General features: G+C 39.9%; 1 protein-coding gene across 3 annotated transcripts in view; it reads left to right on the top strand.

The window, feature by feature from the left end:
* syk (spleen tyrosine kinase) overlaps positions 1 to 12,430 on the top strand; it is a 112,892-nt gene that overhangs the window by 80,512 nt on the left and 19,950 nt on the right. For all 3 annotated transcript variants that reach the window (XM_052019904.1, XM_052019902.1, XM_052019903.1), the window contains 3 exons: positions 2,493 to 2,583; positions 4,554 to 4,731; positions 11,534 to 11,737. In XM_052019904.1, coding sequence (XP_051875864.1) covers positions 2,493 to 2,583; positions 4,554 to 4,731; positions 11,534 to 11,737 — 473 coding nt within the window. The remainder of the gene's footprint in view (positions 1 to 2,492; positions 2,584 to 4,553; positions 4,732 to 11,533; positions 11,738 to 12,430) is intronic.

Below are 12,430 nucleotides of genomic sequence, written 5' to 3'. Positions count from 1 at the left end.
TTTCCTCATATGCTTTGCATACTCTTACTCCTCACCTTCCACAAATTACATTAATGTTACAGCAGGAAAGAATAATGCTTCCTGGTTGGCAGCATTGTGTGGGTTGGGCAGAACAGGAATGTTGCACACAGAGGTACAGCAGTCCCAGCTGAGCTCCCAAGGGCAATTTTAGCAGATTATTGCTGCTGTAATCAGTCTAGACAAAGCAACCCAAGAAGGAGGAAAGCATCTTTTGTTGCAGAAGACATATAGGTCCTTGCTGAGAAAAATATCAATGTTTGATTACTTTATTGCTGATGATCTTTCATCCCCCACAACTTCTGCCTAAAGCCATTCACCTCAATACTCTATTTTTATTTAAAAGCATATAAAAACCATGAAATCTGGAGCACAGACACACTGATGAGAAAGGTGTGTCTTTTAGCAATGTTATTAGTGGGAAGAGGGAACGCTCTGGTGGGTCGATTGAAATGATGACTCTGAAGAAACTGATGATGCACTGCCCTCTGCTGTTACTGATGTTAAACACACTGCAATATTTACGTGACATTAATTTTTAGTTTTTTGAATCTAGGAACAATTTTTGTCCAGCTCATCACAAGGGTGGCTAAAATTCTTATTCCTTGCACATTTTAAAACTGCTGCAGTAGAATGAGGAAATGCTGACCTGACCTCAACACCAAACTGAAAGCTGTCTATGAATCAAATCCCATGACATGACACATTTGAATCAGAATTAGAATCAGGTTTATTATCACTGACATATGTTGTGAAATTTGTTGTTTTGGGACAGCAGTACAGTGCAAGACATGAAGGTTACTATAAGTTACAAAAATAAATAAATCATGCAAAAGAGGAATAACAAAGTAGTTTTCATGAACAGTTCAGAAATCTGATGGCGGAGGGGAAGAAGCTGTTCCTGAAACATTGAGTGTGGGTCTTCAGGCTCCTGTACTTCCTCCCTGATGGTAGTAATGTGAAGAGGGCATGTCCCGGATGGCAAAGGTCCTTAATGATGGATGCCGCCTTCTTGAGGCACTGCGTCTTGAAGTTGTCCTCGATGGTGGGGAGGGTTGTGCCTGTGATGGAGCTGCCTGAGTCTACAACCCTCTGCAGCCTCTTTCGATCCTGCACGTTGGAGCCTCCCCACCTGGTGGTGATGCAACCAGTCAGAATGCTCTCCACTGTACATCTGTAGAAATTTGCAAGAGTCTTTGGTGACATATCTCCCCAAACCCCTAATGAAGTAGAGCCGCTGGCAGTACTTCAGTAATTCTCTTGCAGTCTTGTACTGTGAAAATAAACACGAATGAAAATAAACATTAAGAAAGTGCAAAATTTTGCTGCTGATTCTAATATAGTGAGCCTGGTGTCAGGGAGGAATTTGCACAGGATCCTGCTTTAGGTACTTCTCCAACATTAAAATTCAGTTGATTTAATTCCAAATTACTGAGAAAGTAAGATAAGTTCCACAAAGAGAAGAGGGAACAAGTGCTTGCATTTGAACAACAATCCTTGTGGAGAAGCACGTCCAAACTCTCACTGAGAGAGGACAGTTATAGAAAGTTAATGAGAGATCAAAAGTACAATCAAAATACAAGATTTTAAGAAACTTTGTTTGAGGTGCCTACTGTGTTAACAAGCCATGGCTTCCATCATATATCACTTTAAGAGAGTGGTTTATGTACAGTGAGCTGCTCATAAATTCTGAATGGAACCACATACAGGCAGTCATACCTGACCAGGGCACTTTTAAAAGCATCAGAGAGTAAACACAGGTTAGTTGTTAGTAACAGTTTCAAGAATAAAAGTAGTTGAGAGAGGCAATGGCAGTAAAATTAAGGGGGTTGGGACAAATACTTGAAGAAAAAACATCATCTCAGTGGGGAGTTCAGTCCTCAGGAACAGAGGAGAAATGAGCTGAAGGACTAGGCAGTGAGAGAATTTCTGAACAGATTACAGTTGTGAGAAATCAATTTGATGAGGGCATGGGGAGAAATTGTAGAGCACAAAGGGTTTAGGGTGGATTTGTGAAGAAGGTTAGGAAGACGCATTCCTGTGGCAAATCACCTCTTGAGCAACATTGCACTTCAGATGCAAACTCACTCGTCAGCAAACCATCAAGACTTTCACAGTTAGATTATTTTGAATCTGGTTGACTGATTTCGACTTCAAATAAGCAGAACAGAATAGAAATAAACTAAATGGCTATCTTCTCACAAGAACTTGTAACCTAACAATTTTTTTCTTTTAATTATGTGTTGGTCTTTCATTAGCTCCTATATGTACTGTTTCACTGCATTTCACTGCTTGCATTTACTTCCTTATACGGGGCTGGCACATTAGGCACTGACGACTTGTGGCATACGCTTTATTTACATGCTTGGAATACAGTGATCTCGATAATTTACTATATTTAATCAATGCAGCTCTCCTTATCAAATGAATACATTATAATAAGACCTAATTAACATTGATGTGTATTTGTTTAGAAATCAACAATGGTTGATCGTTCTGCTAGTGCAGCAAATCTTAATCCATACATGCCCAGGCCCAATAGACAGGCTGGAGGAGCAGAAGCAGGTGAGCCATGATTCTGTATTATCTATTAACAATGAACTACTCTATCCAGCTAAAATAAAAAGTAAGTGGATGACATTTCAGTAGTGGGTCAAACATGTGAATGTTGCTGCAATAACTTCCATTTATGAGTATCTTTAACATAGCAAATTATCTCAAGGCACGTCACAGGAGTGTTTATCAATCAAAAATTCATGCTGGCACTCATAATTGCAGAAAATTATTTTTATCCATTGGCTGGTCTAACGATCCCTATAATCAGAAAGTATATGCAAGATAGCAATAGAGCACATGCGTGATCTAAGCAGCAAAAGAAAATCTCTTGTTTAACCTTACTATGGAGTCTGCTCATGTGGAAAGCCATTTCTGTGCAGAAGAGTCCCAAAGTCATTGTACTGAACTTTCCAAGGAAGGAGATTATTTAACTGACATGGAGAAGAGATCTTGTCCCTACATTCACGATTGCTCACCCATGTAAAACCCAACATACGTTGGCACTATTTGGGAGTGGCCAAAGCTTCAGGATTCTCAGGAACGCATATCAATACTGGAGGCCAACAAGTTGAAACTGAGTATGACATCAGCAAAGATCATTAATTACCTTCTTGCTATTTGTCTGACAAGGACCTCTGAATTTACTTTTAATGAATACTAATCCTAGTAGATGGCTCACTCTCTACAAATCCTTAGAATAAGTTGGTCTGCCTGTTTGGTTATAGTCATGTCTTAAAATATTGCATCCCGCAAGACTCTGGTATCAGATTATCCAATCTTCAGTGTGATTCATTCTGATCTTTATTTCCATGGATTGCGGCACCATCCTTGGCCATTCAAGGAACTTATAGAAGATGGAATAGTACAGCACAGGAACAGGCCCTTTGGCCCACGATGTCTGTGTTGACCATGATGCCAAATTAAACAAAACCCATTTGCCTGCACGTGATCCATATCTCTCCATTGTCTACATGCCTCTTAAAACGCTGCTATCATGGTTACTTCCACCAACATCCCTGGCAGTTAGAGGCACCTACCACTCTTCTGTTTAAAAGAAACCTAACCCACACATCTCCTTTACACTTTCCCCCTCTCACCTTAAAGATATGCCCTCTAGTATTTGACATTCCTACCCTGGGAAAAAGACTCTATCTACCCTATCTGTGTCTCCCATTATTTTATAAACTTCTATCAGGTCTTCCCTCAGTCTTCGGCACTCCAGAGAAGACAATCCAAGTTTGTCCAACCTCTGCTTATAGCTAATATCTAACGCATTTTTTAAATTTTGAAATCATACGCATTTAGATACTCCCAAGTGAAATACCCATTGTTTCTTTTTCTTACCCCATCCTCCCTGTCCAAAGTCTTTTCTCTTTACTATTAAATCTCCTTTGCTAACTGGCCTCCTGATATTTGAGATATGCTGACTGGAGTATTATGACCATGAATTACGTCCTGCACCCCATTACTGTGTTTCATTTTTAACAGTCGAATGTTTTAAAATTAAGAGTGAAGGCAATACAGATCTCCCCCAGCTGTGTTGTCTGTGTTGTTCTTCAAGTAACATTAAAGTCACAGAGATGAATTTCCATGCGATTTTCCACATTATCCATCAGAACTTTATCCCAGGAGAGGCAACTTTCCTGTTGCTGCTATGATAGAAGATTTAGAGACAACCACACCCCCTCCCCATTACTACCTGCTCCAACCCTCTCCTCCCATCCCCACAGAAATTCACTCTCACAGTCAAATATCCAGCCAGCTCCTTCCTAAATTTCAGAAAATCCACTGAATGTTTAAAAACCAATAAGTAAAACATAATACATGAGCTATTAAACCCATGGTCTGAAATGAAGCTGCAAGTAGTACAGGTTGATGCTGCCAAATTGCTTCACTATAAAAAGCTAAAAACTGCTGAATAGGTGTACTGGATTAACAGAATTGAGTTCAATACTGAAGACATCTCTGCCACACCATAGGTGCCCGGAGAGACGCCATGCCAATGGATACGAGTGTCTATGAAAGCCCTTATGCAGACCCTGATGAGCTGCAGGGAAAAACGCTTTACTTGAAAAATGATTGCCTCGTACTGGAAGAGAAGGAACTTGGATCTGGTAACTTTGGTACAGTAAAGAAAGGAGTTTACAAAATGAGGAAGTAAGTGTTTACATATTTGGATGGAACAAACTGATATCGCAAAATACAATGTAAGCTGCTTGATGGAGAGTTCCATTTCCTCAATGTTGTGTTTTAATTAAATTAAGGGTCATTTTCACTCACTAGAGATGTCAGATGGCTTAATTCTAAAGAAACTAACAAGTAAAGCATATAAGTAATACCTAGGGTTAAATTGAACAATTTATGACAATATTTAAACAATTTCACATTATATTTTCATAATTGTGAAGGATATACAGTATTGCTTGCATTTTATCCTTCCTGGCAAAGTGTTGGTGTGAGAAAAGTGGCAGTATTATATTAGCTTGATAATGTATCATTATTAGAGTAACTGGCTACTGGAGGTCAAATATCAACATATATTGTCATGATACAGGGCTAGGATGTGTTCAAAACTTTTAAATGGGGTTTTGGGATTACATGATTCTGTCCATTTTACTGTCAGAATCACAAACTATGGGCCTTCAAATAGATTAAGACCATAAGACAAAGGAGCGGAAGTCGGCCATTCGGCCCATCGAGTCTGCTCCGCCATTCTATCATGAGCTGATCCATTCTCCCATTTAACCCCACGCCCCTGCCTTCTCACCATAACCTATGATGCCCTGGCTACTCAGATACCTATCAATCTCTGCCTTAAATACACTCAATGACTTTGCCTCCACAGCTGCCTATGGCAACAAATTCCACAGATTCACCACTCTCTGGCTAAAGAAACTTCTCTGCATCTCTGTTCTGAATGGGCGCCCTTCAATCCTGAATTCGTGCCCTCTTGTACTAGACTCCCCTACCATGGGTAACAACTTTGCCACATCTACTCTATCCAGATCTTTTAACATTTGAAATGTTTCCATGAGGTCCCCCCTCATTCTTCTGAACTCCAAGGAGTACAGCCCAAGAGCCATCAAACGTTCCTCATATGTTAACCCTCTCATTCCTGGAATCATTCTAAAGAATCTTCTCTGAACCCTCTCCAACGTCAGCACATCCTTTCTTAAATAGGAGCTCAAAACTGCACACAGTACTCCAAATGAGGTCTTACCAATGCCTTATAGAGCCTCAACATCACATCCCTTGCTCTTATATTCTATTCCTCTAGAAATGATTGCCAACATTGCATTCGCCTTCTCCACCACCAACTCAACCTGGAGGTTAACTTTTAGGGTATCTTGCACGAGGACTCCCAAGTTCCTTTGCATCTCTGAATTTTGAAATTTCTCCCCATTTAAATAATAGTCTGCCCGTTCATTTCTTCTACCAAAGTGCATGACCATACACTTTCCAACATTGTATTTCATTTGCCACTTCTTTGCCCATTCTCTTAGTCTATCCAAGTCCCTCTGCAGACGCTCTGTTCCTCAACACTACCTGCCCCTCCACTATCTTTGTATCATCGGCAAACTTAGCCACAAAGCCATTTATTCCATAATCCAAATCGTTGACATACGTACAACGTAAAAGAAGCGGCCCCAACACAGACGCCTGCGGAACACACTGGTAACTGGCAGCCAACCAGAATGGGATCCCTTTATTCCCACTCTCTGTTTCCTGCCAATCAGCCAATGCTCTATCTATGCTCGTAACTTTCCTGTAATTCCATGGGCTTTTATCTTGTTTAGCAGCCTCATGTGTGGCACCTTGTCAAAGGCCTTCTGAAAATCCAAATACACAACATCCACTGCATCTCCTTTGTCTAGCCTGCTTGAAATTTCCTCAAAAAATTGCAATAGGTTTGTCAGGCAGGATTTTCCTTTAAGGAAACCATGCTGAGTTCAGCCTATCTTGTCACGTGCCTCCAGGTACTCCGTAACCTCATCCTTGACAAACAACTCCAACAACTTCCCAACCACCATTGTCAGGCTAACAGGTGTATAATTTCCTTTTTGCTGCCTTGCACCCTTCTTAAATAGCAGAGTGACATTTGCAATGTTCCAGTCCTCCAGAACCATGCCAGACTCTATTGATTCTTGAAAGATCATTACTAAAGCCTCTGCAATGTCTACAGCTATTTCCTTCAGAACACGAGGGTGCATTCCATCTGGTCTGGGAGGTTTATCTACCCTTAGACCATTCAGCTTCCTGAGTATCTTCTCTGTTGTAATTGTGACTGCACACACTTCTCTTCCCTGACACCCTTGAATGTCTGGTATACTGCTGACGTCTTCCTCAGTGAAGACTGATGCAAAATACTTCATTCAGTTCTTCTGCCATCTCCTTGTCTCCCATTACAATTTCTCCAGCGTCATTTTTCTATCGGTCCTATATCTACTCTCGCCTGTCTTTAACTCTTTATATACTTGAAAAGCTTTTAGTATCCTCTTTGATATTATTGCTAGCTTCCTTTCATAGTTCATCTTTTCCTTCCTAATGACCTCCTTAGTTGCCTTTTGTAAGTTTTTAAGAGCTTCCCATCCTCTATCTTCCCACTAATTTTGCTTCCTGTATGCCCTCTCCTTTGCTTTTACTTTGGCTTTGACTTCTCTGTCAGCCATGGTTTTGTCCTTTTTCCATTCGAAAATTTCTTCTTTTTTGGAATATATCTGTCTTGCACTTTCCTCACTTCTCACAGAAACTCCAGCCATTTCTGCTCTGCCGTCCTTCCCGCTAAGTGTCCCTTTCCTGTCAACTTTGGCCAGTTCCCCTCTCATGCCACTGTAATTTCCTTTACTCCACTGAAATGCCAACACATCAGATTTCGGCTTCTCCTTCTCAAATTTCAAAGTGAACTCAATCATGTTGTGATCACTGCCTCCTAAGGGTTCCTTCACCTTAAGCTCTCTAATCACCTCTGGTTTATTACACAATCCAGTACAGCTGATCCCCTAGTGGGCTCAACAACAAGCTGTTCTAAAAAGCCGTCTCGTAGACATTCTACAAGTTCTCTCTCTTGAGATCCAGTACCAACCTGATATTCCCAATCCACTCGCATGTTAAAATCTCCCACAATTATCATAACATTGCCCTTCTGACAAGCCTTTTCCATTTCCTGTTGTAATTTGTAGTCCACATCACGGCAGCTGTTTGGAGGCCTGTATATAACTGCCATCAGGGTTCTTTTACCCTTGCGATTTCTTGACTCAACTCATAAAGATTCTACACCTTCTGATCCTATGTCACCTCTTTCTAAAGATTTAATATTATTTCTTACCAGCAAAGCCACGCCATCCCCTCTGCCTACCTGCCTATCCTTCTGATACACTGTGTATCCTTGGACGTTCAGTGCCCAAAGACATCCATCCTTTAGCCACATCCCAGTGATGGCCACAACATCATACCTGCCAACCTGTAGCTGTATTTCAAGATCATCCACCTTATTTCTTATGCTGCGTGCATTTAAGTATAATACTTTAAGTCCAGTATTTGGTACTTTTTGCTTTGATTGCACGGCAACTCTATTGCACTGCATCTCATCCCACTGGTTGCAAATTTGCCCCGTCACCTGCCTGTCCTTCCTGTCCCCTTTGATTTATTACTGTTTCCTCCTTCCTCAGCCCTATCACTCTAGTTCCCATCCCCCTGCCAAATTAATTTAAACCCTCACTTAAATTGATATCATTCTGACCTTCCCAAAATGTACAATCCCAAAGATCCATTATCAATTTCTCTTCTTCTCTTTCAACTGCAGATAGAGAGTGTTGTTAATCTCCCATTTTGAGTCCTCCCAATAGAAATTGTGCCAGCTGAGATTACATGTTACAGGTCTGGGCAGGCAGATGTTGTAATTTTTATAGGCAATAGTAGCATTCAAGTATCTTATCAACATTTATAATGTCACCTTTGAGAGTAGGATTGACAGACTATTTGGCTATGGAATGCATCACAGCTGGTCTTAATGTCAGTTACCATTTGTATTCCATGAAGGACCAGAAGATAATCAATAATGTTGACCTGGCTCAAACTGACTTCGAGTCAGATGTGAAAAAGTATCATGGACCCCACTTCAACATCATAGCATCCTGATATGCACTCCAGACAGCCTTGGCTCCATGTGCAGGAATGGAGCAGAAAAGTTGCCACACTTGTAGTATTGTGTGCAGTTCTGGTCGTCATGCAATAGGGGAGGGATGTGATTGCACTGGAGAGAGTGCAGAAGAGATTCACCAGGATGTTGCCTGGGTTGGAGGACATTAGCTTTGGGGAGAGGTTGGATAGGCTGGGCTTGTTTTCCTTGTAGTGAAGGAGGCTGATGGGTGACCTGATAAATTATGAGAGGCATAGGTAGTGTAGATAGTCCAAATCTTTTTCCCATGATAGGGTATCTAAAACAAGGAGAGAGAAGGGAGTTTTAAAGGGGATTTGAGGGTAAGTTTTTTTTACACAAAGAATGGTTGATATCTGGAAAACTCTGCCAGAGCAGATGGTGGAATCAAACATAATTACTGTATTAAAGAAGCATTTGGACAGACACTTAAATAATCAAGGCATAGAAGGATATGTTCCTAATTTGGGCAAAAAGCATGGATGTCATAGGCCAAAGGGCCTTTTTTTTGTGCTGTATGACTCTGTGACTCTCTGACTCAAAAGTTGATTCATCTGCTTATTCTGATTCTTCCCATGGTATGATAATTTTTTGACACTATTTGTACACCTCAAACTTGACACTTGGGTTAAATAACAGAGGGGAATGTTATAGAAAAAAGAGAATGGTCAAGGCCATTGAACAAAGTAGCAGTCTGGGTTATAATAAACAAAATGAGAAAGGAAGGAACAAGGTTATTAATAGTGACGCTGCATCATTAAACATAGTTCAAAAATGATGCAAAGCTAAAATTAGAGGTGTTATATCTGAATATACATAGCATCCCATAACAAATTGGACAAACTAATAGCACAAATAAAATACAAATGGGTTTGACTTAATGAATATTAACAAGAAATGTTTGCTGGTGATGAACACTGGGAATTAGAATACATTTGGGACAATCATCTGGAACAGTATGTCATGACACCTACTAGGGAATAGCTATTTTATCATGAGACAAAGTAAATAAGTGATCTCATAGAAGAACAATCAAAAATGATAGTATTTTGTGAGCAATTTCCAAGAGACAAGTGTCAGTGGGAAGCAAATGTCTTAAATTTAAATAATTCCAATTATCTGGTTATGAGAGATGACCTGGCTGAAGTAAATTAGGAAATTAGATTAGATTAGGTTACATTATAAGGTTTGTAAGGAGAAAACTAAAGGCAACCACAAATAGAAATATTTTGAAATTCTCAATGAATATTCATTGCATTGAAAACACATGAAGTTCAAAAGTAAATTGATTCGTCACACCTAACTAATGAGGTTATTTAGATTAGACTAAAATAAAGGTTTATAATGTTGCTAAGAAGAATTGCCAAGACTGAAAATTGGGAGGGATTTAGGAAGCAGCAACAAATGACCAAAAAAACTAATAAGGAGGGAGAAAATATATTCTAAGTTAACAAGTAATACAAAATATGATTGTAAGAGCTTCTGCAACAATATAAATTGGAAGAAAGTAGCAAAAAATATTCTGGGTTTCTTGGAAACAATTATAATGGTGAAATTATAATGGGGAATGCAACTGAAGCATTAAACAAATATTCCTTCACTGCAGAAGGCACAACAAATATAGCAGAAATGGAAGGGAACCAGGGTTCTAACAACAGCAAAAAAGTTAAAAGTAATTGATATGATTAGAGAAATTTCTGGAGAAATTAAGGGGACAAACTCTCTGAACCTAATAGCCTGTATCCCAGAATTGTAATAGGGGACTTAGGAGTTCCCTCCAACCAATGGATGTGCTACATCTAGATTTTTGAAAAACATTTGCTATGGGACCATAAAAAATGTTGTTAATAAAATAGCTTCTCACAAGGTCAGGTGTAATCTATAGGCATGAGGAGAAGATTGGCTGAAGGTCAGAAAATAGGGAATAGGAATAAAGAGGATGGAGTCATAGATTCATACTGCCATGAAAACTGGTGCTTCAGCCCATCGAGTCTGTGCCGACCATGAAGACCCATTTACTCTAATCCCACATTAATGCCGCTTTTATTCTCTCCACTTTCCAATCAACTTCCCCCACATTCTGCCATCCACCTACACACTAGGGGCAATTTACAGTGACCAATTAACCTACCAATCCGCACGTCTTTAGGATATGGGGGGAAATCAGAGCACCCGGAGGAAACCCACGCAATCACAGGGAGAAAGTGCAAACCCCACGCAGACAGCACCCCAGATCAGGAGTCACCCGGGTCACTAGAACTGTGAGGCAGCAGCTCTACTGGCTGTGCCAATGCTGAGAGGCTATTTCCGCTATCTGGAGAGTCAGGAACAAGAAAGCATAACCTCAGGATAAGGGCTGGCCATTTCAGATCGAGATAGGAGAACATTTAATGAACCAGAAGTTGGTAAATCTTTTAGAATTCTCTACCTCAAAGGACTGAGGATACTTAGGCTGACATTATAATGTTTGGAGGCACTAAGAGAAATGGAGGGTGCAGTGATCAAGCAGCAAGTGGGCTTGAGGCTTATGATCAGCCATGACCTTACTGGATAGTGAAGCAGATTCAACTGAATGGTGGGGCTGACTCCTGTTCCTAGATCTTATTCTGTAACATAATCACCAATAGAGACAATAATAATCAATTTATCTACAACATACACATAAATCTTCTCAGAAAATTTGGTATAAGGATCAAGGCTTTAACTTTGCATCTTGTATCGGGGAAATGTAAATTGTGACTTGACAGCCTTTTAATGCATGTGTCAATGTTTGAAATCATGGATTTGGATTTCTTTCAACAGGAAAAATATAAGTGTAGCAGTAAAAGTGTTAAAGAGCGATGATCCTGCAGTAAAGGACGAGTTGATGAAGGAGGCACAATTCATGCATCAGCTTGATAACCCTTACATTGTCCGCATGATTGGCATCTGCGAGAGAGAGTGTTTGATGCTGGTGATGGAACTCGCTGAACAAGGCCAGATGAATAAATTTCTAATGGCTCACAAGTGAGTTTGATTTTTCAGTATAGGTGTTTATTCTGGACTTTTAAACAAATCAATTAGCTCTCCAAAGGCCTGTAAGTTTGAAGGCTTTCAATCACATATTCAAGTATAACCAGGCCAAAAAATACTTATGTAATTTGTCTATATACCAGGTCGCTAAGTGTATGAACTGAAGCAAAAGATTTAAAATGATTAGTTTCAGTTACTCTGCTTCTGGGCATGAATGAAATGATTGCCAAACATCAAACCACATTTTGTAAGGACTGTTGTTACTAAATAGCAGGTAACAGTTAATAACCTGGGCAATTATTAGCCCAGCAGACTACTTTATGAATTAGAAGCAGCATTTAGCACAACTTGTAACTACTGCTTCTAAAGAACCAACCATTCCAACAAGTCCTCTGTAGAACTGCCTGGTTGTTTCATGGGAGAGAACAGAAGAGAATCCATTGTTGATAAACAGATCACAATAATGAGTAAGTGTTATATAATAGTAAATCATCTCCTGTTTACCTGCACTTTGTATAATTGTTGCAAATATACATTGTAGACACATTCTGTGCATTAATAAGTTCAGGCTGTCTTCCAACTTATTTGTTTTAATTACATGTGGCAGTTCCTATAGACAGCATTCTTTACGTAGTGGGTTGCAGTTCAACAGTTACCATCATCTTGCAATAGTTTGCATTGGTTTGT

This window comes from Pristis pectinata, chromosome 7, assembly GCF_009764475.1.
Source record: "Pristis pectinata isolate sPriPec2 chromosome 7, sPriPec2.1.pri, whole genome shotgun sequence".
Classification (NCBI taxonomy): Eukaryota; Metazoa; Chordata; class Chondrichthyes; order Rhinopristiformes; family Pristidae; genus Pristis; species Pristis pectinata.
Note: the sequence above shows the minus strand (reverse complement) of the source record. Positions and strands in the feature narration are given on the sequence as shown.